This window comes from Electrona antarctica (genome assembly GCF_951216825.1).
Source record: "Electrona antarctica genome assembly, chromosome: 6".
NCBI lineage: Eukaryota > Metazoa > Chordata > Actinopteri > Myctophiformes > Myctophidae > Electrona > Electrona antarctica.
In genome coordinates this window covers 35,712,450-35,736,520 of record NC_136811.1, presented here as the reverse complement: position 1 = coordinate 35,736,520, position 24,071 = coordinate 35,712,450, and the positions used below count along the sequence as shown (strand labels likewise).

Sequence of the window (24,071 nt, the reverse complement as noted above, 5' to 3'; positions counted from 1 at the left end):
TCCTCACTGTCAGGTGAAAAGAAGCACCGTGAGGAATCGTGTATTGGAGGAGGCATGCAGTTGTTTCCTCCTCCCCAAGCTCACAGTGGAGGTTGACAGCTACAGGGATCACAGTACACAGGGGGAATTAGCAATGATTGAATTGGGGGGAACATTTTAAATAAATAAATAAATACTGTAGCAGGCCAGGGTATATTTAATGTTGAATATATGTGTTCTTCAAAGTGGGGTACAGGGACCCTCAAGGTTCCTTTTGAATGTTCTCGGATCTGTAATTTTGCAAAATGGTGCAAGTTTGAGAACCACTGATTTACAGTATTTTGTGTGTTGCATGCAGGTCATCGGAAGCCTAGGTCCTCTGGAGTTCATCCTCAACACCCCCAGTCACCACAGAGTACACCATGGTGAGATACATTCTAATTCACTCAATGTCTTTCCATATAAGTACATTCATTTGCGGGCATTTTGACCGCAAATGAATGTTAATTAATTTTGACTAAAACATTACATTACAGGGCGGAACCTTTATTGCATTGACAAGAACTACGGGGGAGCTCTGATCATATGGGACCGATTGTTTGGTAAGAATGATAATAGATTATAGTATTAGTAGTATACGGTTATGGTGTCCTGTTAGAAAATGCACATGCAAATGTTCTGTAAGTCTTCTGCAAATGTAATCATAAACATGCCTGTTTTTTTTAGAGCATGAGTTAAAGCATTGTGTTTCATGCCAATATCCATTATCCGCCAGGTTTGCTCACACTATACCACTGTCTCCTCAGGTACTTTTGCTCCAGAGACAGACAAAGTGGTGTATGGCTTGGTGTTTCCCATCAGAACCTTTGAAACCTTTGAAATTCAGGTTAGTTTCCCAACTTCCCACGATGGTGACATCACTGCCACTGGGCCACTTGGTCAAGCAGCTAGCCTCCATCCCTCTGTACCATACTGAGTGTAAACACCTGTGAGAGCAGCGATAGATGAGGCGTGAGCTCATATTTCCCCTGCTGGCGGACTAACTATTTTGTAACCATAACATTATTACTCTACTTTAAACAAACTGCCCAGCTGAGGTTAAGGAGGCCAATAAAATGAAATGCCAGGAGGTAGATGTTTGATTATTTTCACTGCCCTCACCCTTGGCACGGTACGGTATGAGCAATGTCCCCCTACCCACAAACGCCAAAAACATTTCCACTCAGGATTCATTTAGGCAACAATCATTAACATTGATATGAGATGAGAAATGCAGCATTGTGTTGCGTCGCACTCAGTTTTTTAATCTGTTCATAGAAACATTAAAGTTTTTACATCCCATAGACAAAAATGGAGCATTTCAAATGTTTTTTCACATAATGTTGAAAAAAGAGCTGAACACCATTAATTTGTATGAAGTCAGATACTACACTATAGGCCTACTTTATTGTTGATGTCTAAATAAATACTTTTAATATTTTCATTTTCAGTTCGGCTACTATCTCTATCTGTGGAGAAAATCCCGTAATTATGAGACAATCATCCATAAGCTGTCAACCTTCCTCAAGGGGCCAAGCTGGTTACCTGGTAAACAGCGACTGGGAGATCACAAAGAGGTTCCCATAGTAAGTAAAACTTGCCTGTGACAGGTCAGCTTGTACATGTCTTATGTTCGGTGCACGTCACTGACACGAAACTAAGTGTACTGTAAATCAGACTTAAAACCACTTTCTCTGGTGTATTTCAGTATAAGAACCGCCAACCCATTATTTTGACACATTCAAATCACAACCCAAATGACTCAGCGGTTTCACATATTCTACCATTTTTTACAAGGACCCACCATGACAAATAAATCTGGTGAGCCTTTGTAGAGGGAACACAATATGCTCTTTTTCACCCGACTTTAAATGCAGTCTGTGGGATCAAAAAGGCATGTGTGTGTGTGTGTGTGTGTGTGTGTGTGTGTGACTGTGTGTGTGTGCGCGACTGTGCATGACTGTGTGCGTGCGTGCGTTTATGTATGCACTGGTGTGACTGTATCTTCTCAAGTGCATGTGTATGTGCTGGTGTGGCTGCTTGTGCATGTGTATATTCTGTGTGAGCAGAGTGAAATATAGGCTCTAAATGAGTAGCCTACCCCAGTGGTTAGCTTTGAAATAGCACTGATGGTGGCACATGTAGCTACTACACGCACGCACGCACGCACGCACACGCACACACACACGCTCTCCCCTTCGCCTTTACAATTAAATTTGCCCCTTAAACTCTGAGCATGTGGGGGGAGCTGGAATCTAACTGAAATATCTTGAAAGACTTGCCATTGTAGTCCAAGAGAGGGCGTGTGTTGATATCTGTTGATGAAGGAAAGAAAGAAAAGTGAGAGGAGTGAAAGGGTAAGTAAAGGGAAACAGGGTTGAATGTGTTTCAGCTTTTGAGACTAAGCAGAGCTGTGTGCTGGAATGCCCACAGGGTTTGGGTTATGTGGGGAACCCACATGTGGTTTAGTAACCCAGGATCCTGGGAAAGACCCTGAAGGAAAAACCAAGGATCCCTCATATCATGTTGATTTGTTTATTTATTAATGCATTGTTGATTGATAATGATTGATATTGTTACGTGTTTGTAATATGTTTTCAGGGCATCATGCATAAGGACATGGCATTGAGAGTGTGTGCATATGGGTAACAGTAGATTTATGATTGAGTTCTGTGGTGTATACAGACAAAGGGGGAAGAAGCCAAAAGTTACAGGTTAAGGTCACAAGTCCGTTATAGAGTCCATGATGCTGGAAGCACATTTATTATTGATCAACTAAATGCTGAATATTTACAAAGGTTATATTTTAGTTTGTATTTTATGAATCATGCCATTTGCAGTTTTGTGACCACAGTATATTGTATTACTCAAACATGAATCAACAAATTCCTGAATAGAAATCTGTACTGCTTTTCCCCTGTTCAGGTGACTGGAAAGGAGATCCCCCTTAAGTCCAGCTGTCCAATGACTTTACAGATCTACGTAGTTGTGCATTTCGTGCTGGTCCTGGGGCTGTACCATGATGTGTTTGAGTCCAAAATGGTACGTACAGTACAGTATCTGGCACAGTACACTAGGTCTAGGAGAACGACGGCAGTAATTTGTCAAATTCGAGTCTCACAATGATGTCCTTTGTCCGCTAATAATTAGCATACAAATTTAGTACACCTTTTCTTTTTCTTGCGGGGGCTTATGCCTTTCACACATTTGTTTGTCTCAATCATGATGGCACATTTAAGTGCCATTTTGGTTGTGGCTGGTTGTGGCTGGTCCATGGTCCTACTTTTACCCAGTAGGAAAAAAGTAGCTCTTTCTAACATCCTGACAGAATGACTGATTGGCATTCCTTTTTAGAACAACTTTTGTCTATTATTTTCCATTCTGTGAGCCAAAAGACCCCCTTTCTCCCTCTCAAAGAAAAAAAGGTCTTTTCAACAGTTATCTTTGGAAGCCTTGCTTCCCTAGGCATAGTTTTGGTTAGCCAAGAAAGTACTGTCCCACCCAGCCTCTTCAAACTCCCAAATAAAATGGCCTGTCTTCTTCTACCTCTGTGGCGATCCCACAGTTGTGGTCCTCACCTCTACGTTGGCCGTGGTTGAGGGTTCCCCCTCCTTCTTAGCGAATGAAACAGCAGCAACAGCTGGTGGTCCAACAACGAACACAAACGCCCTAATTGTCGAGTCAACCATTTCCCAACCCAAATAGCCTTCAGGATGCAGCAATCAGGACTTGGAGGGGAAAATAACAAAGTGAGCCGCCTGGCCCGACAATAAATCATGTCACCGTATGTATTTATATCCACATGTTCGCTAGCCACTTATTTAGTCTGACAATTGATGATACACTGCGGACAATTTATGGGCTTAGCGCTAATTCGAAGCCATGAAAACATTTCTATTTCAAACAAGTGGAGCTACACTGCAATTACATCATTGGAAAGCCAATGTGTACATTTTATTATACTGTAGGTCGGATGAACAGTAACTATTGAAGACAGAGGAGGAAATTGTCCAAGTCGAGACTACTCAGCCTAGCAAAACTTTGCTTCTTCATAGACATCGTCATAACAATGACTCTGATAATGGTCCAAATAAAAAAATATAATCTGCCAAGCCTTGAGGGACTTAAGAAACAATAACACGATCCATCTATTTCTTTGGTCACCACACCACCACCAGATGTTAACTTTCAACTCTGCTCACTGCTGTTATTGCTGCAATTTGATACGCCGCCAAAATTAAAAATCATCACGCTGAAAGAAGCTTTCTTTTAGCATGTGAATATTACTTGTTTCCACCTGATGACAGCAAATGAATTTTGAAAGATTTTCCCTAAAGGATTTCTGCTAGCGTCTGGGGTCTGTTCCCTTGGGGTAGCAGATAGTCAAACTAAAGATCATGTGACAAAACACACTGCCTGGCCTACTGTGCCCCCAGGGTTAGAAGACATGGATAGGTTCACATAACCCTTGATGCTAAAATAATTCCTCCAGTCATTATACCTCTGGCTAAAAATAATTGTATCTATAGCCTTTGAACTTTAATGTCACTTAACTGCTGAACAGTCAACTGTAATGAATTTTTATGGTTTAGGGTGACTTGTGTCCCCTCTGTAATGGAAACAGTCTGACAGCCGGACGAAACTGTCTTATTGAGTCACAGAACCATAACCATACCAGCTCACTTCATTCCCATGTGTGGGCTCAAAGAAAATGATTCATATGAGGCTCGTGGATTACAATTCTTGGATAAGCATGAAGGAATACTACTTAATCGCATCCTGTTGATAGGCAGATGCTTTATTTACTATATATGGCTTGCTGTGTATGTAGTACTAGAGCAATATGCTGTCAGTGGGGTTTGGTTTGACTTGAGGGTCTTTATTGAGTGCAGTAGAGATGTAAACCGAAGTTGACAGACCACGGCGTCCTCAGGAGAGACCAAACATTCAGCTGTTGCCTTCAGCCAAGACCTTAGACTGGACATGGATGGAATATGGATTGCATTGTACATCAGATGCGGCATTCATCACCATGCATGCACGCATGCACATGCACACTGTGTTTGTGTGTGTTTCTGTCTGTGTCCGTGTCTGTGTTTTTGTCTGTGTCTGGGTGTACTATCAGTGATTATGGGCTGACGTTTCTTTCTTCTTATGTGTGAGAAAGATAGTTTGTGTACTGTGTACTGTGTGTGTGAGTGCGTGCGTGCGTGCGTGCGTGCGTGCGTGCGTGCGTGCGTGCGTGCGTGCGTGCGTGCGCACGCACTGACCGCAAACAGCTGATAGGTCAGTGTGGATATGCATGGGACCATCGTTCTCACGTTGATTGCCGTGGCTCTGTTCAAGGCTATCGGGATTCAAACTGCAGTCTCTTCCACTGCGGTCAAATCCCTTCTCAAGACGCATCTGAAATGATTAGTGCTCCAATGTAAACTGGGCTTTTCAGTGTAAAGAAAGAGATATAGTGCAATACCACGGGATATGTGCCAATATGTTCATGCTGAAGGTCGGGCTTATTTGCGTTGGCATTTTTGAGCATGTTCGAACAAAACTGTGGTTTATGGCTTCTCTCCCAGTGGGCTCTTCTGCAATTGTAACTTAACCAACCATGATATTGATTTAAGGTTTACATTCTAATGTATTTTCTCCCCATAGCCGTTTCTCATGCTGTGCAAATGTGTCTTTTTGTCATAGATGCTGTCCCAACTTAACATCCTGGCGATGATTGGCTACATCCTGCTCACTCTCACCTCCATGGGTTTCATTATTGACCAGAGGTATACCGTCATTATTATTATTAATTAACCTATTTGTATTTTTAAATTAAAATCTTAGGAAAGCAGAGCAAATAGTGAGGGAAGGTAGTTGTGGTAAATACTGGTGTGGTACAACACACCACTGGACACTGTAATTATTGTACCAGTTATGTATAGCCCCAGAATATTGACCTGCTGATGCATTATCTCACTCCTGTCACTCGCCATGAAGTAGCAGGGGTCAAATCCATTTGAACTCAATCAGCTCTGCAAATTGAAATTGCTTCCATTTAATAATGGATTATTCAGATGAAGCTGTTACTGTTAAAGTGTCCTTGGAATGAAGGTCAGGAGATGAATTAAGAGGATTGAGCTGAAATGTTCACTGAGTGCAGTGATGGAAGATGTACAGTTGGAGGCCATCAATATTGTCCTTTTCTTTTTGCTGAGGTTTGCGTGATCTGCGCAAAAGGACAGTTAACCCATTTTGGGCGGGAACCCCTTTTGGTGTTTTAAACATTGTTATAATTTAGCTATTGAAAAATAGCAGATCTACAAGCTCATAGCGCGCCACCGAGTGGCGCGCTACGAGCTTGTAGGTCTGCTATTTTTGAAAAATCGTGAAAATATTTATTTCAGAAAACTGGAGGATTTAGAAGGATTTTTTAAAATTTTGAGGTCAGGCCTAAATGGGTCAAATGATAAGGGACAATATCGGTGGCACCCAACTGTACTCACATTTTTCCTTTAAGCAAAGGCAACAATGTCACAATGTAGAAATGAAAATATTGGCACCAGAATATACTTACCAAAAGTGTAGCAAAGTCATTATGAATGAGCTGTTTATCCATTTCTTTCCAAATATTTCAAAATGGGTCCAACTCACACAGCTCACAGAGCTTGAGCTTTTAGATCATATATATATATATTTGTTAAAGAAATCAAATATAAATTATGGCTTAAGTGGTTAATGTATGATATGAGATGATATATTGATATAGTACTGTATTGTCAGTTTGTACTAAAATTTGTCTTGCGACCCAGCGGCCTTGTATGCAACACATATACTGTACACACATTTTAACATAGAGAACAGGAATTAAAACATTTCATACATAAAAACATAAAGGCAAGAGCAATGTCCACAGCTCAGTCTAGTCTGGGCCAAACTCCTGATTAAGCCTCAAAAATCGACTGATGGACAAAGGACCCTTCAGTCTGACCTTATTGCATGCTGGAACACTACTCTACTGTACGTTCCATACAAAACATGGCTAGTATTTGAGGTTATATTCCTTGCTAAGCTTAGGATGCTGTTATCATACATGGATGTATAGAGTCTCTGAAGTGGTTGTCCAACAATCTTTGAACAAATGTTGATCAGTTGTTGCAGCAATTGTGACTTTACGGCTACAGACAAACATCCATACCAGGTGGTATTACAGTACTGTAGATGTAGAACACTCATAATAACAGAAGTGAAAAACAAAAGAAGAATCTGTCTACTAGAACCAAAATAAATACATTCTCTGCTTTGTTTTCTTACACACTGATTCAATCTGATCTGTCCACAACAAAAGATGGCCTATTACTATTATGTTATGTAATAAGAATAAAAATCTACAAATTAACTAGTAACTAACGTTTTCAAGTAATTGTAGCGTAGAGTGGAGTAAAAAGTGCAATGTATTTGCTCTGAGATATAGTTGAGTAGAAATATAAGTATTGAAACATAAAAGTAACTCAAAATCGTACCTAAGTGCAGTACTGGAGTAAAATACAGTACTGGAGTAAAATATACTACCAGAGACTGTGGGAAGGACATCTGAAACAGGATGATGTGACATGTTATAAATGTGATTTTTAGCCATTTTATGTTTTTTTTCTTTTTTGAGTTTTTTGTTATGTTGTTTTGCGTTGGGTTTTGTTTCTTTTTCTTGGGGTATGTTTGTTGTCTTGTACTACTGATTGACTGTTGACCGGCTTATGTGTTCCAGGCCAAGGGCAGCCATCCTTGAGATGATGCGGTGTGTTGTCATGGTGATGATGCAGCACTACGGTTACATGAAGCCCCTCCTACCATCACTCCTACCATCACTGGCTGTGCTGACAAAGGTATGAGAGAATCCATCTATATAGGGCTTAAGTGCTTAAAGAGGATTATGCTGTACTTACAGTACATTTTCATAGGAAAGAAAAACATCAATTTGTTGCCAGTATATACCCGTTTGTATACCAGTGGGTCAGTTATTAACTCACTAGTATCCCAGGTCTTCAACTGCAGCGTATATTTAATATGTGTTATTTACATATTATGTACATGGTAAATGGTGCATTTATATAGCACCTTTATCCAAGGCGCTTTACATAGATTGTGCATTACATTCACCCATTCACACACGCATTCATACACCGATGGCGGCGGAAACCATGCAAGGCACCAACCAGCATATCAGGAGCAATTAGGGGTTCAGTGTCTTGCTCAAGGACACTTCGACACTAACTCTGGGGGAGCTCGGGTTCGAACTGGCAACCTTGCGGTTACCATCCGGCAACTCTACCCCTGAGCCACCGCCGCCCCATGTACAATGTAGACCGACAAAAAGAGTAATAGAGCTCTATACCGTGTCCAAATACATCGAATCATTGTCTCCTCACACCGCTGTGTGTGTGTGTGTGTGTGTGTGTGTGTGTGTGTGTGTGTGTGTGTGTGTGTGTGTGTGTGTGTGTGTGTGTGTGTGTGTGTGTGTGTGTGTGTGTGTGTGTGTGTGTGTGTGTGTGTGTGTGTGTGTGTGTGTGTGTGTGTGTGTGTGTGTGTGTGTGTGTGTGTGTGTGTGTGTGTGTGTGTGTGTGTGTGTGTGTGTGTGTGTGTGTGTGTGTGTGTGTGTGTGTGTGTGTGTGTGTGTGTGTGTGTGTGTGTGTGTGTTGAATATGGCTTTCATCTTCTTCTTTTTTAAGATGAAAACTGAATTTACCAAATTTTGGTTCAGTGACATTGATGTAAAATGTTTTGCCACATGCTGTTGTACCCTAGTGGCTCACCTCCAGTGAGGAGCCCCCACCAGAAGGACGTAGTGCCTCCAGCCTACTCCTCATTATGCACCCCTGATGTATGTGTGTCTACATGCACAAACGTGTTTACAGTTGTAGTGTGGGTGTGCAGCCTGTTGGGTCTCCCTTGAAGCCAGCGGCGCTGTGTCTCCCAGCAGGCAGTGAGTTAGAGCTCAGGTAGAAGACTGTGGAGTGTGGAGATGATGAGAGGTGGCTGGTACAGTGGCTTGGTGACCTAAAACTTGTATTCATTTCAATATTAGGATAATTAGAAAAATAAACTTTTCATAAAGAACTTTTCAAGACAGCTGTAACACATTTACATCATGAAAAAGAATTACAACGTAGCCTACGAATTTATAGTATAAATGAAAAGAATAAGAAATTCCAAAGTAAATGATTGGCACACAAAGGTGTTCATGGTCAAAGTGGCCTCATTAGCAATGGGGAAACTATAATACTAGTGTATAGAACTGTATGTGTCCATGTATGTGCATGTGGTGTGCGAGAGTGAGTGGGCTCTAGGTCGTGTGATGTATGGGACCAGATGCACAGCCCAATTGACCATAAAATTGCCGTGCCTTTCTGGCACTCGCAGCTGAGCTGTAGATCGCGTCTCGGCGGCTGACCTCTCATTATGTGCCCTCCTCCCACCCAACCACTTTCTCCCCCCTCCCTCCTTCTTACTCCCCCCCCCCCCCCCCCCCTTCTCTCTCCCTCCTTTCGTCCCCGCCTTTGCCATCTCAGTCAGTGTGAATGAATGCAACACTTCTGGAAGCAATTAATGCTGTCTGCCGCTAACTAGCACTGGCTGATGAGATTTGCGCGTGAGCACTGAATCGCTCCTTTTATTGTCCCTACTCCACATCTGCAGCACTCAGGTGTTTTTTTTGTTTATCATGGAATGAATTCTTGCATCATGCTTGAAAGAAATGCATATCCAGTCTTGATTCATGCAGCACGTGTCACATGGCTGTTTCACTGACAGCATCATTGTCTCATGTACCCATTTCCTTGAATGAATCATTAGGCTTCATTTCAAGTCATGGTATATCAGCCTGAGTTGAATAAATGTCACCCATGCAGGTGGTGCTCATTGAAACCTCTAACGATTTTCATAAAATGGTTCCTGACGTATTTGCCCCTTTTGCTCTCTACTATGGCAATGTGCAGAATAGGGGGGGAAATCCCCAAACCTGAGTGTACATTAATGATATATGGTCCTGACGTGTGAGGTGAACGGCCAACTTTTTGTTGCAGAGCGGGACCTGTTTTGAAGTCGTGCCAATCAATTAACAGTGACTTGAAATGGAGGGGGCGAAATACACATTTAATTGTATTCAGGCCCAAGCGACTGTATGTAGGGAAAGACTACAGAAAAATGACTAGGAAAAGAAGGAGGTTGGTTTGTGGTCCTTAAAAGCCAGCGGTGTGATATACAGCACCCTTAAAGCTCACAGCGGTATTTATAGTGGCTCTGGAGATTTCCCTTGTAAAGCTGAAGGCTTGACCTGCAAACCAGGGCTGCCTCTCGCTCCCAGCCACCACACTCACCCACCCACGCCCAGCGTCTGTGTGGCAGACATGGAAGGCCATGGTGGTTCAGACGGGATGATGCTGGTGCTAGTGTGTGTAATTTTAAAAGCTGGGTAGAGGACAGGGTGGGTGGTGAGTGTTTTTTTTCTTTCTTTTTTGTTCTTGTGTACACGCACGTCTGTGCTTGGGGACAGTACGCTTCAAAGTGTAGTGGAGGAGTAAGTAACAAATAACTGAAAATATTGTACATCAAAACCGATATTTAGATCCAATAACGCACCAAAACGAATCGACACAGAAAATTCAAATTGATTTTTATAATCAACTAATTTGATTACTCAATCAATTATTCTGATTACCCACTATTATATACAAAACGTCAAGCTTTAGATCTGCTAAACTAAATCTGCTAAACTTTATTTGTTTAAAGTATCAGGTTTGTTTATGGTTATGTCTGAGTCGTAGTGATGTGACTGTGGTCCTGCCTATATATGGGCGTATCAGGATTGTTTTTTGCGTCCGCAGGCCGCAGTTTACTATGAAAACGTGCATTTCCCGTCAATCAGTCCGTCACCCCACGCTTCCATATATGGCATTGTGATTTTGTGTGTTGTAATAGTTAAAAATGGACTGTTCAGGACAGTTCATTTTATGAGACTGTAAAATGAACTACTGTATTCCGATTCTGAAGTCACAGTAATTTAAAAAGAGACCTCTAAAAAGTACAACTGTCTAAAGTACACCTGTCTTTGGGCATCAATGTTGTTATGGAGACATTGGCTGAAATCCTTGTTTGCACAGTCAGTGGCAGCCTCATGTAAGTCGTCTTTATGAATGCATTATTGAATGCATTGATACTGTACAGCTCTGTACACCAACTGGACATAATAATATAATGTGTACTGCAGAATTACTCTTTGACCAAAAAGAGCAAGTTTAGAGAACATCAATTTAGCATTTTATTAGATAGGAGAGCATGAGAAGCTGAGTTTGAATTCCATCACCAAGAATTCCTCTTGGTGATGAAAGCATAGCCATAGATGTCTGTACACTGTGTTTTACTATATTGTAGCGCTGGGTGTGACACTTCAGCTTGAAAGGATTTCCCAGCATGCCTCGGGGTGTGCCTGCACTTATTGTTTTATTGTTGTGTTCATTTGGCTTGTTAATTGATTTAGAGACGGCGGTTTTGCATGTTTATTGTGATTAATGCTGTTTGATGTCTGTGGTTCCATTTGGTCGTTTCTTGTATGTGTGTAGGTTTGGTTTGAAACTGTGGGTGATACTGTAGGTGTAGCTGTGGTGGGGCAGGGGCAGGGCACCCCCTTTTCTGTGGCAATGCATTGCAGAGTTTTTTTTTATGAAAGCTGCAAATGAATACGTTTCCTATAAGAAGACACCATGTCTTTCAAAATTGGTATTACTGTATAAATACAAGTTGTAACCTAAGTCCCATTGAAATTTCCAGTTTTCAAGTGAAGTTACCGTACCAGTCTTATCTTTTTCGTGTTCAACTTCCAAGGGAAAGACAAATACCATTGTGGCCAAAATAACAAAACAAAACGGAGAGGCTAGAACAATATTATTAAGTTCATGTCCAGCACAAAAGCTTCACCTCACTGCGCAGTGGCCCTTATCTCCAACACAACACCTGACTGGTCTGCAAAAATGATGACTCCCACCCAAACCACCTACCCCCTTTACCCCTTCCAGTCATTGTCAGAACTCTCCAACCCTGAACATTGAGATAAGACTGCTATCAGTGGGAGGTTTTTGTTATGTGTAAATGTCGTTTTCCATGAGCCAGATCTCAGGTGCGAGAGGTTAGTGTCCTTTTCTGTGGCGGGAATGCATGGTAGCAAGGAGCACTGCTGAGGTTAACGGGATCGTGTGCAACTATGGAAACTCGGCGAGCATGACATCATCTGAAAGCTCGCAGGAATGGAAAGGAAAGGAAATCTCCTCGTGGCGAAAGTGGAGCGATTTCAAGAAAACATATAGTGCTGGATAGGACTGCTCTGTGAGAGTAAACAATTTGGCGGTCGACAGTACACGGTGTGAAATATTATCACTCAATGTGCAGGGGATCATGTCCGTCAAAGTGTAAGCACTTGGTTTATGTTGTCAAACCTGCTGCCAGGGAAAACTATGGAAGTCTACCACCGATTGGTCTTTAGGGAATTTTCCATCAGTATTTGGTTCTGGGGCTTAGTTCTCAGTTCACTTCTTAGGACAAAGTTTACTTTCTTTTGAACTGAAATGATTGCATCTTCTTACAGTAATTGTGATTTAGTTTATTAAATGCCCTCAGGGCCTGCATGTGACTGTAAAAACTAATCTGGTATTTACTCCTCTCCCCTCTTGAGATGCGCATGAATCTGATTTCATACGGCAGTAATAATGCTCTCAGAAGAAGTCTCTCTCTCTCTCTCTCTCTCTCTCTCTCTCTCTCTCTCTCTCTCTCTCTCTCTCTCTCTCTCTCTCGCGCGCGCGCGCACGCGCTCTCTTAATTGCTCGATCACTTGGCTGATACTGTGGCTCATGTGGAGTGAGATGGTAAATGTCTAGTGGTTTGCTGTGATTTGAGCACACGTACCGGACTTGTTTGAACTGAAGACAGGGCTGAGGTCGCAGAATTGGGAACAGGCGTTGACATGTGGACCAATCCTTTAAAAGTTTATTCTCCACTCTGACCACAAATCATCTTCCTCCATGTGCACTAGCGTGGGCGCATGCCTTAGAAGGAGCGGCAGTAGCCTCGTAGATAAATAAGTAGGACTGTGATCAGAGGCTTAGTGAATGATAAACTGTCTTCCCTTTAATAACTACTTTCAAGGTGCCTTTGAGTACAGCGCTTAACCCAATATACTTAATTGAACAGGTTTCCCCAGGGTTCTATACGAGGTCCGCTGCTTTTCCCCTCTTCATCGAAAAAAGCAGATCTACCAGCTCACAATGCACCACATTGTGACACGTTGTGAGCTTGTACATCTGCTATTTACGCCCCAGAATAGGGACACTAGGGTCCAAGTGCTTAACACCCTGTAGAGAATAGCCAACAATGGGCTAGGGGTGGAATATGAATCATTTCAGTGCACAGTAAATGTGCTAAAACTGCTTATTTTAACGAATAAAATATATGTTTTTCTCCTTTTTTTTTATTGGCAACTTAAACTTTTTACAGAATAAAAGTTTATTTTAACCAATCTTTATGGCATATTATGTTAATGCATTTGAACTAGCACATGTGCAGTAGTTGGAGGCCGTGGTCTATTTATACTTCCATTGAAAACTTTACCCAGTTGTTGTACAGTATACTACCTGAAGGTTATAAGCGAATTATCTCCCCTGCCAAGCGGGGATGTCTTCTTGGAACAGTGGTAGAAATGTGACCTCTCATGCAAGAGACCGGCAGTCATAAGCCAGATAGAACATACAGTATTTAAGCTATTATGGATTTTAAAATAAAGCCTTACGGGTCTCAGAGTTGAAGGAGGATGTCGCTGAAAACAAAGCCGGTCAACACATTCCCTGGGTAAATGTTGTAAAAGAGGAAGTGGAGGAGGTAGAAACAGACATAGAGGTGAAACAGGGGTGGGAGGTTACATGTCCTAGGGGACTCATCTGTCTGTGCTCTCAGTCTGAGGTATCTAATTGAACCCATTCTCAGAAGATACGGTTTTCCACCACTCTGCCTCTCTTCTCATAGCACCACACCTACATTATGTACTGGCTTGATTTTGCAGAAATCACCCCCCACGCATTACTCCCCCTCATCGCATTTCTGGATTTGTGCCCTCTACTGTTGCTTCCAACTTTCCGCCAGCTAGCTAACTCTCCACGAAGTTGTCCGCCAGCGGGGCCACCCAGGGAATTGCGGTTATTAGAGGTGTAGACTTCAGACTCTCATTGAGGCTGAAGTCAAGCCAAGCTCATGGGGTCTAACGTGACTTATAAGAGATATTGAATGTGGAATGTGCCTTATGATTTATTTCGTTTTTCTATTCGTTTTTTCATGGTATGGTTTCAGTGCCTCCTTAACAAGGTACAGTTTAGTTATTTATGTAATTTTGTGGTGATCTATTGACCCTTGAAGAGGAAATTAGTATTTTCGCCTTCACGGCTGGTTGGGATTCAATATCTTACTCTGGAACTTCAGCAGCAGAAGATGCTATGCACTGTAATAGTGTAGGATCAGATCTCGAGCCTTCCAGATGCAACTGTGCATGCGTGCGAATAGCCCGAGCATCCAAGCATATTTATAGATTATATCAAACTCATTGATACCATTAAAGAACGACACAATCCACACAGCAAGTTCACCAGCTGTAGTTTGAGCCAATCAGCAATTCAGTAATACCCCTTTGCACACCAATAGTGGTTGTACAGTATAGTCTATCTTATCTAGCCTATTTAATGCTCAATATTGATTGATTGAATACTTTATTGGCATTCAGGTCCTGGGTATTCAATTCATAAACATGACAAAAATAATAACTACATTTTAATCATCATAAATGGGGTAGTCACTTGACTAGCAATCATTTCATCTCCCTTTGGCCTGCTGAAAGGTGGAAGCTGTAGGCCTATTGAAGCTATAATGTCAGCCACCCATCAGAAAATGGCCATTTCATCAATGTCCAGCCTGACACACGTCACATAAAGTTTCATAAACGTGTGTGTGTGTGTGTGTGTGTGTGTGTGTGTGTGTGTGTGTGCATTCTTTCCAAGTTAACTTGACGAGTGCTTACAATGCTTGGTATAGAGAAATGGCTCTTGACCTCTCTGCTTGGCACTGCTAGATATCCCGTGATGGGACGCCCTTAAGCGCAGAACCTCGGTTTTGATGGGCGCTGATGGGACGCTTGTTGTACAGCGCCGCCTACTACCGAACGACAACCTACCTCAAACCCTAACCTAACCATAACCGCAAGAACAGAGCCTCACCAACCTTAATCCGGTCGTTTTAACGGACCCCTCAACAACCTTAATCCGGTCATTTTAACGGACCCCTCACCAACCTTAATCCGGTTGTTTTAACGGACCCCTCACCAACCTTAATCCGGTCACCTGTAAAACAAGCGTCCCCTCAGTGACCATCGACTCCCAGGCTCTGCGTAAAAGGTCATCCCATCCCGTGATGCAGACTACTGCCACTTCCTAGTATGCAGCAAGGAATCTTAGAGAAGGAATGGACATGGTCACGTGATTGGGCTGCGCCATGACACTTTCATGGATGCTTTCATGGGAGCCAAACTACAGCTCATGAACACACACTATTTCTGAATGGCTGAGCCCTTTTGTAAAGTAATCGCTTCTGGAAAATAACAGAAGACATGTAACACATTATTGGCTGCTGTGTTGCTCTTTGATGTGTACACTGTGTAATTATATAGAGGTATGGTATCGCGAAACACCGTTTTCCTGTCTGGCAGCCAAATCTTGCGATACCTCCGAGCCAGAAACGATACCTGCTGCTTTTTAGATCCTCAAATAAAATGATATACTGTGCACTCTGTGCACATCAAAAAGCAAGTGATTAGAAAACAACCTGTAATATGTCTTCTTTTATATTCCTGAACCGATTATATGACAAAGGTCTCAATTGTTCAGAAATAATGTTTGTTATGAGCTGGTCCAGCCGGCTCCATTCACTGCCATGTAGTCATTGAACACTTTCATGGGAGTTTTGGCTCCCATGAAAGTGTCCATGAAAGTGTCATGGCGCAGCCCAGTCATGTGACCATTTCCGTTCCTTCTCTAAGCTTCCTTGGTATCTGGTAGCACTAGCACCGTAGCACAGAACAGCAGCATCAGCTGAGTGTCAGCTGTAGTCCTTGTGGTGTGTTCCAGTGCAACTTTTACCAGAGACGTGAGGTGACACAAAGCAATCTGATCAGTCGCCGTTTGTTAGTTCTTGCTTGGTGTGTCAGGGCCTGTAGTGTTGGGACTGCTGCCTTAACCACTTGAACCCTAGTGGCCCTATTCTGGGCATGTCATAATGGGCAAACATTCTGCTAAAATAGATGTACAAGCTCAAAATGTGTCGCATTGTAACATAATAGATTGCATTGTATAGCACTTTTCCAAGTGCTCAAAGCGCTTTACAATGGTCCATTCATTCATACATTGGGAGGTGAAGCGGCGAACAGTCGACGCCAGCGTCCTCCCTTCCCACACCATGGTGGCAAGGTAGCACCAACCGTCTTAAATCACTACTGTACAAAATTGTTTTAGATTTTGCCAGAGAGTCTTTTAGACCTTTCTATATAACACATATTGTTGAATCATCATATTGAACTGCCAAATCCAATATTTTTTGAAGGAAATTCTGAGTCAGATATATAGATAATGTATGATATATATATATAGATAATGTAGAATCAATGCTATAAATCTGATCTCTAGAGCAGCTATTGCAAACAGTTAGATCTCGGAGGACTGGCCACGTACTGTGTTAAACTTGCAACATCACCAGACTCCCTTATGTTTTGATACACTTCCACTGTACAGTTGCTGCTATTGCAGCACATATGTTACGCCTGGCTGTGCGTCTGCGTGTGGGTGTGGTGGGATATTTCTCATGGCTGTGCTACAAAGCAGGCACCAGACTGCACTCTCTGGTGAGACATTAAGTTGCTCAGTAGTGTATCCTTCCTCTGGGTCTGCCCAAAGAACTCAGCATATAGACTGTATATCTGCTTGTAATGAACAGACAGGAAGTACAACTTGCACAGGCGAGGTGTGTGTGTGTGTGTGTGTGTGTGTGTGTGTGTGTGTGTGTGTGTGTGTGTGTGTGTGTGTGTGTGTGTGTGTGTGTGTGTGTGTGTGTGTGTGTGTGTGTGTGTGTGTGTGTGTGTGTGTGTGTGTGTGTGTGTGTGTGTGTGTGTGTGTGTGTGTGTGTGTGTGTGTGTGTGTGTGTGTGTGTGTGTGTGTGTGTGTGTGTGTGTGTGTGTGTGTGTGTGTGTGTGTGTGTGTGTGTGTGTGTGTGTGTGTGTGTGTGTGTGTGTGTGTGTGTGTGTGTGTGTGTGTGTGTGTGTGTGTAAATCATTATCTGTTACCCTATATCTACATGGACCTAAGAGATGTATGCCAAATACCATATCATTCACAACCCATTTAGTTTGTTCTTGTCTGTATCAGGACATGATGGCGTGGACCTGTCATTTAGGAGAGTACAATCAGACCCAGAGAATTCTGATAATCAGAAAGCACTTTTCTGTCAAAGCCCTCCTGCTGTACGTGGTAGACAGTACAGTGGTTCCCAGACGGTGTGCCGAGGTACAGTACACTGGTGTGCCATCAAGTGTATGAGTGCCTTGGTATTCGACATTATTATTGCAATACATTCAACACAATTCAAAACGTTATGCTTTAATCTATAATATACCTCTACTGTATATCAGTATGTTGTGCACACTCATGTCCAATACAGAGACACATTTTATACCCTAAAATAAATCGTATTTTAATACATTAAAATAACACATGTGTGCGCACGCACAGTGACAGACACGCACGCACACACATATACTTTGTAGATACCGGTAGGCTATTGTTACTGAATGCAGGTGTGACTTGCCCATTGGTGTGCGTTTTGAAATCACTGTGGTAGTAGAAGCAGACTGAAACCAACATGAAAAAATACCATTTGACCCTAGGCCTGGTGTACTGTAGGCAGCCATATGGACGGGGAACTCTGGAAACATCCCATTACAGGTCATATATCACAGGGCTGACAGCAGCCATTCTGCCTTGTTTTCATTTCAATCATGAGTGCAGCTGCTTTGGAGAGCACTCCAGCCATGTTAACCCGCTACAGCCTGGAAGGCTTACTGTAGCATAGGCTTCCATAAGAGAGATTTGATGAGGTTCAATCCAAATGCACCGTTACATCATGCATTTTCTTTAGGCAAATGTTGTCTTATTTAACATCAGGTTTTGATGCCCCTCTTTTCAGCCTGGCTGGGCGCTCCAGCGAACCCAGTTGGCAGTGTTTGTGGTTGAGAGGCAGCTTAGGTAAATGTGACTTTGTCACTGCACTAGTGACTCCTACTGGTTGGTCAGGGTGCATGTTCAGCGGGTAGGGAAGTTAGGGAAGAATTTTATGCTCTCCCCGTGAATGGTGATGATTTGCTGTCAGGTTAAAAGAAGTGGAAGGTGTCTCCGTGTACATCAGATAGAGGATGCATGCGGCTGTCCACACCCTCCCCATGCCCACAGAGGTTGTTGGCAGTGAACACAGTACATTAGCAATGAGAAAGTGAAAGAAATACCCCAAATTCTGCTCGCATACAGCTACAGTGTGTGTGTTCTATATTTGTTATTCAGGGGTGCTATCCCCTCCTATATACAGGTTCAATGTTTGTTTTTCCTTAGACAATCATTAAAAACGCCATTGACAATGGACAGAGTTTAATGTTTGTTTTGTCCATGTTTGTTTTGTCCTCGATGTTGTAAGATGATAAGAGCGCCCCTCACTTCACACGGGTGTGATTTTATAATGTAAGACAGCTCACTATATATTTGAACGTAAAAAGATATGTGCCTCAAAGCTAAGCCTTAAATCTTAGTCCTATTGGCTACATGCATTCCATTATGTACTACATTCCTCCTTTATGCGGACCCAGCAGCAGTCAATTAGGTAGGGTTCATACTGTAGTATACCTTTCACCTGGATTTACTCGTTTTGGTATTTTAACTGGAAAAAGCAAGTGGGCATACTATGTATACTCTTTGATTTGGTATTTGTGATATCTGAGCTTACAATTTTATCATAATAAAATGTCTATGGATGCTCTGTCCACTCTGCCTCTCTTCATCCACCTGAAACAAACGTAAGATCATGGGAAACCACATGTGATTGATTTCTCTTATTGGTGCCCTTAACGAACTACCCTCTCCCCAAATAAAAATAAAGTGAGTGTGAGGCGATTTGTTGAGATTCCTACTTTAGGAGCTGGTGTTCTCTGGTTGTAGCGCTTATTTGCAGATGATCGAACCCGCTTCCTTCCACAGTGTAATCTGTCCCACATGGATTTCCTACCTAGTCCATTAAAATGTAACACAGTGGAGCCAATGGGGAAAGATGGGAACTGGAAAAGAAAGAAAAAGCCTCCCCTCCCCATGTAGCTTTGATAGAAATGTCTGTCAGACAGTGTAATGTGATTTGTGAGGTTCTTCCAAGACTGTTATGTGCTCCTGATCCCAATCCATCTCGGAGATGGGCACGACGCAACTTCATGTCTGTGTAATCTTTAGGTGCTATAGCAACAAAAAAAAAGCTTCTTTGGAGACTTTGGCACTATTTCTCTACTCCCATCGGTTGCTCCCTGCCTTCTATGTTTTTGTGTGTCCTACTGTCCTGCACTCCCTCTTTTTCTCTCTGTGGGGAACATGTATGCCAGAACAGGTAGTAAGAGGCGGGAAGCACGGGGGGGTTGGGGGGGGTTAGTAGGGCACATTCCAGTCCGTGTTGTGATCTGTTCTCTCGGTCCTCTCTAACCCTCCCACTCTTAACGTCTCTCTCTCTCTCTCTCTCTCTCTCTCTCTCCCACTCTTAACGTCTCTCTCTCTCTCTCTCTCTCTCTCTCGCACTCTCGCACTCTCGCACTCTCGCACTCTCGCACTCTCACCCTACATCCCTTTCCCTTTGCGTTCTCTCTCAGAGGAAAACAGCTGTGGCGTCCAGGAGAAAAAAATGCTTTTTTCCCATCAGGCTTTTGCCTCTGATGGACAGGGGTCTGGTTTTGGCTAGCTTTGCAAGGTAGGATGCAGTTTATGGCCCAGAACACAGTTGGGGGTGGAGGGTAGGGCCGTTTTTCGCAAGCCCTTTTTGCTGAATAGCATGGTCCCCTATGGTGGTGACCCCTCAACCCTGATGTGAGACCATCATGGGAGATGACTTTGCCCCACTCCTTAACCTTTTGGAATCAACTTGTCACTATGATCCTATGGTCCAACTACTAAGTATGGAAGCCTGTTTCCGCTAGTGAGCTAAAAAAATAAAAAGGCTAGATTTGTGACTTTCTTTTCTCACAATAGTGGGGTAGGCAATTGTGAGAAAGTAAGCTATACTGTACTATATGTCTGTGGTTCACAGTTTAGGTTCTGGGTACCCCCAAGGGTTTGAGGAGGTTCCAGGTTCCTTATAGGTCCATTTGATTAATTTGTACAATCTCAGAGTTAAATTAACCCTGGGGATTTTACAGTGTCTGTGGGCTAATGCATATCAAACTGGGGGATCTTTGACATAAAAAATCACACTCGTGTGAAGTGAGGAGCACCCACTGTATTTATATCGGCCACATACGTCTTGCGTCGTATTTAGTGCCCTAAACAAACATTAACGTCCATAGACTTGACTGGCAAACGATTTACGTCATAAGTGCTCTAACAGACTTGGCTGCCATTATGTGCCATATGATGTCATCTTCAAAAGCCATGCATTGGCGCCCCTCCAAAAGGTTTAGAAACACTGCTGCTACGTATAACAGTATTTCTTTGTATTTTTACTCGGCAGTGGAAATTAAGTTTTCTTAGTTTGTGTTAGCCAGCCAACAGATGGGCAGATTTTCATGGAACATCGTTGAAAATGATCATCAGTTGACTGTCCTGACTAACTTTTGGATCAAAAAAGCCAATGTTCAAGATCACAATCATGTCTTAAATAATTGCCCATATCTCTAGAATTGAGAGATGTAGAACAAAATATTGTGCAGTCTTAAACCTAATTTATGGTCTGAGAATAGCAGACCTACAAGCGAGTTGTGAGCTTGACGGCTATTCTCTGCGTGGCACGATAAACTATGAATCAGGCTTTACTCAAAGGATCACCATCTCCAAAAGCTGTGCATGAGGCAGGATGTAACTCATTTGACCCTACATCCTAATTGTAAGTCCAGCATAATTTATTGCAGGCAGTGCTATTCAAACAGTAGCAATATTTTGGGTGCCAGCAGTGCACAGGGATTGGTTCAAGCCTTGTGGTTTTAGACACATAAGCTGTAGGAACATCTTGTTCCCGTGCAGGAAGCATTTGAAGACACCATGCAGCGCTTGGGGCTGAGACAGTGGTGGACAAAGTACTCAACCACCCCAGTAAAAGTATAGTCAGTATAGCAACCTCACAACGCCTCGAAAACTTCGAGGCCTTGTGAGCTTCAACGTAGATTGTCTATTTTCATAATATTTATCGTTGGAACCGGGTCAAACTAAATGTAATGCCAGCAATTCCAAATGCTTAAAGGTACCTCACACAGATCAAAACGGGATCAAGGCATAGATAAAAAAAGAGACACTCAAAGTTAGAAATAGGAGGGAAGCCTTTATTAAATTAAAAAGGCCACTGCCAACATGTTTCGACCATTAACTGGTCTTCATCAGGGCAAGAATGAAGCACATCACCAAACACACTCATTAATTCCAAATGCTTGTCAGGGTGGGGGTCCCCAGTTCAAATATGACGCGGCTTCAACTAGAGCATATCAAACTGGGGGTCCTTGAATTCAAAAGGTTGACAATGACTACTCCACACAACCACAATAAATTATGATCTGCACTGAGGTTGTAACAGTATATACAACTCTACAGTATATATATCACTGTATATACTTTATTATTATTATTATATTATTATTATTTAGTCTCTTACTTAATACACTAATGTCTACAATTTTGCACACTGAATCTTTTGCAGAACATTTCCCAACAACATTTCGCTTCTATTAAGTGACAAATAAAACTACTGAGTATACTGTGTAGGACTAGGCCTACAAGTCTGATAATATATAAAGAAACAAAAACAAAACAAATACACATGTTAATTTAGTTCTGAGAGTGAAAAGTATGACTTATTGGGTAAATGTTTTCCGCTTTTGGGGTAAAATGTTAACACCCTTTAAAACCGGGAAAGCATCTGTGTCATTTTAGATGTTTTTGTGTGAAATGGAAAACATCACTTTGTGCTTGTTTTTTCTCCAGGCCTTTGTCTTCCTCTCTCTGCTTTACTGGGTCGTGCAGAGCTTCTCTCAGTTGTCAACCTCTCGCTGCTTTACTGGGGCGTGCAGACTCTTCTCTCAGCTGTCTCCCTCTCGCTGCTTTACTGGGGCGTGCAGACTCTGCAGAGCTTCTCTCAGCTGGATAGCTTCTCAGCTGGATAGCTTCTCTCAGCTGGTCAACATCAAGAAGTCCAACTGAGTGAAGAGCGGGCCTCCGATTGACCACACTACAGTAAAATACAAACCAAATTATAAATAACACTGAGGATTTTATTGTCTATGGGTGCCTGACCCCTGACACAACCTGGTGGTTTGGGATTCCAATTAGTTAGTGTTGAAGTGTTACATAATTTCATAGCTACAAATTTTAACCAACGTCAAAGGATGAGCATGATATATGCATGACCTACTAATGACATACTTCCACTTCTATGAAAAGCAGTTTTAGTATGCATACTATATATGTACAGTATATTTGTATATATGTGTCTGGATATGTGGTGTATATGGTATGTTCACACTAGCCACCTTCTATGACGAAAAAGCGCTGTCTAGAGTGCTTTTTCTGCTGAAAATGAATAAATAAGAAAAGAAGGAGGAGGGTTCCACGGTCAACTGAAACAGACTTGAATATAACTGCATGGAATCGGAATGTAATGCATATTGAAAGTTTTAAATCACGTAGAAGGTACAGTATAGACGTGAAACTAATCATGCTGCCAGCGATGAACGCTGAGCTCTCTGTGTTTTTCCTCCCCTGCCTGTTTTTAAAGGCGGCTAGTGTGAACATACCATTTGGTGAAGGGCCATGTTGACAAAATGATGTCAGTAAATCTATAATAACAGGCAATGTGCCCACCACATTTTTCTTTTCTTTTTTTCATGTAATTCTGAAAATGTTTTGATCATTATTAGAGTGGCCCCACTGCTTGATATTTGTTTATAATCAATCAGGGCAGTGTACATTTCAGTCAAGCAGTTTAGTTGCTGTGTATGTGCAATAATGAATGGCTTTTTATCTCTGTAGTGAATATTCAGCCGCCTGACCCTCTGCGTTATGTCATTTGATTGGTCTGGGACTAATCACATGGTTATAGCTTACAGTTTGTTAACCACATGAACCCTAGTATCCCTATTCTGGGCATGTAATAATATCGGATCTAAAAGCTCACAATGCATCGCAGCGCGATGTGTTGTGAGCTTGTAGAGTGGCTATTTTTGCCAAAGGTATTGGTGTAGATAGAGGTAAAATACAACAACAAAGGAGCGGGCTTAGTATAGACCCCTGGGGGGACCCCATGCAGGCAACAAAGTACGCTATATGGTTTACTGTAAGTGGTTAAGTTGGGACATGGGTTTGGTGTGGTTTAATTAAGTCTTATTTTTAGTTACGGTTAGGCAGTGCCAGTATGATGATGTTTAGGCATGGGTTTGGTGTGGTTAAGGTTAGGGTAAGGATGTGGGGAGGGCGTTTGCCATGCGCTCATGCACTGAGAGCACTTTGAGTTTCTACTCAAAGCCGTCCGACGGCTGAATATCTACAGCTTATTTTCTACGCAAAACATACTGTGCTATTTACCTTACTGTTCATATCTGTACTTATTATTACCATTTCACATAGTAACATTGCACAAAGCTATATTTTTCAATAAAACCATTTTTCGCATTTTATTTCCATTACTCTATTGTTCTGGCATTATTACATTATGTT

General features: G+C 42.2%; 1 protein-coding gene across 2 annotated transcripts in view; it reads left to right on the top strand.

Moving 5' to 3' along the window:
• agmo (alkylglycerol monooxygenase) overlaps positions 1-24,040 on the top strand; it is a 53,764-nt gene extending 29,724 nt beyond the window's left edge. For both annotated transcript variants that reach the window (XM_079504194.1, XM_079504195.1), the window contains exons 7-14: positions 338-404; positions 516-581; positions 786-865; positions 1,470-1,604; positions 2,944-3,060; positions 5,713-5,795; positions 7,772-7,889; positions 22,344-24,040. In XM_079504194.1, the coding sequence (XP_079360320.1) occupies positions 338-404; positions 516-581; positions 786-865; positions 1,470-1,604; positions 2,944-3,060; positions 5,713-5,795; positions 7,772-7,889; positions 22,344-22,559 (882 nt within the window). In that variant the 3' untranslated portion in view covers positions 22,560-24,040. The remainder of the gene's footprint in view (positions 1-337; positions 405-515; positions 582-785; positions 866-1,469; positions 1,605-2,943; positions 3,061-5,712; positions 5,796-7,771; positions 7,890-22,343) is intronic.
• The last annotated feature ends 31 nt before the right edge of the window (positions 24,041-24,071 follow it).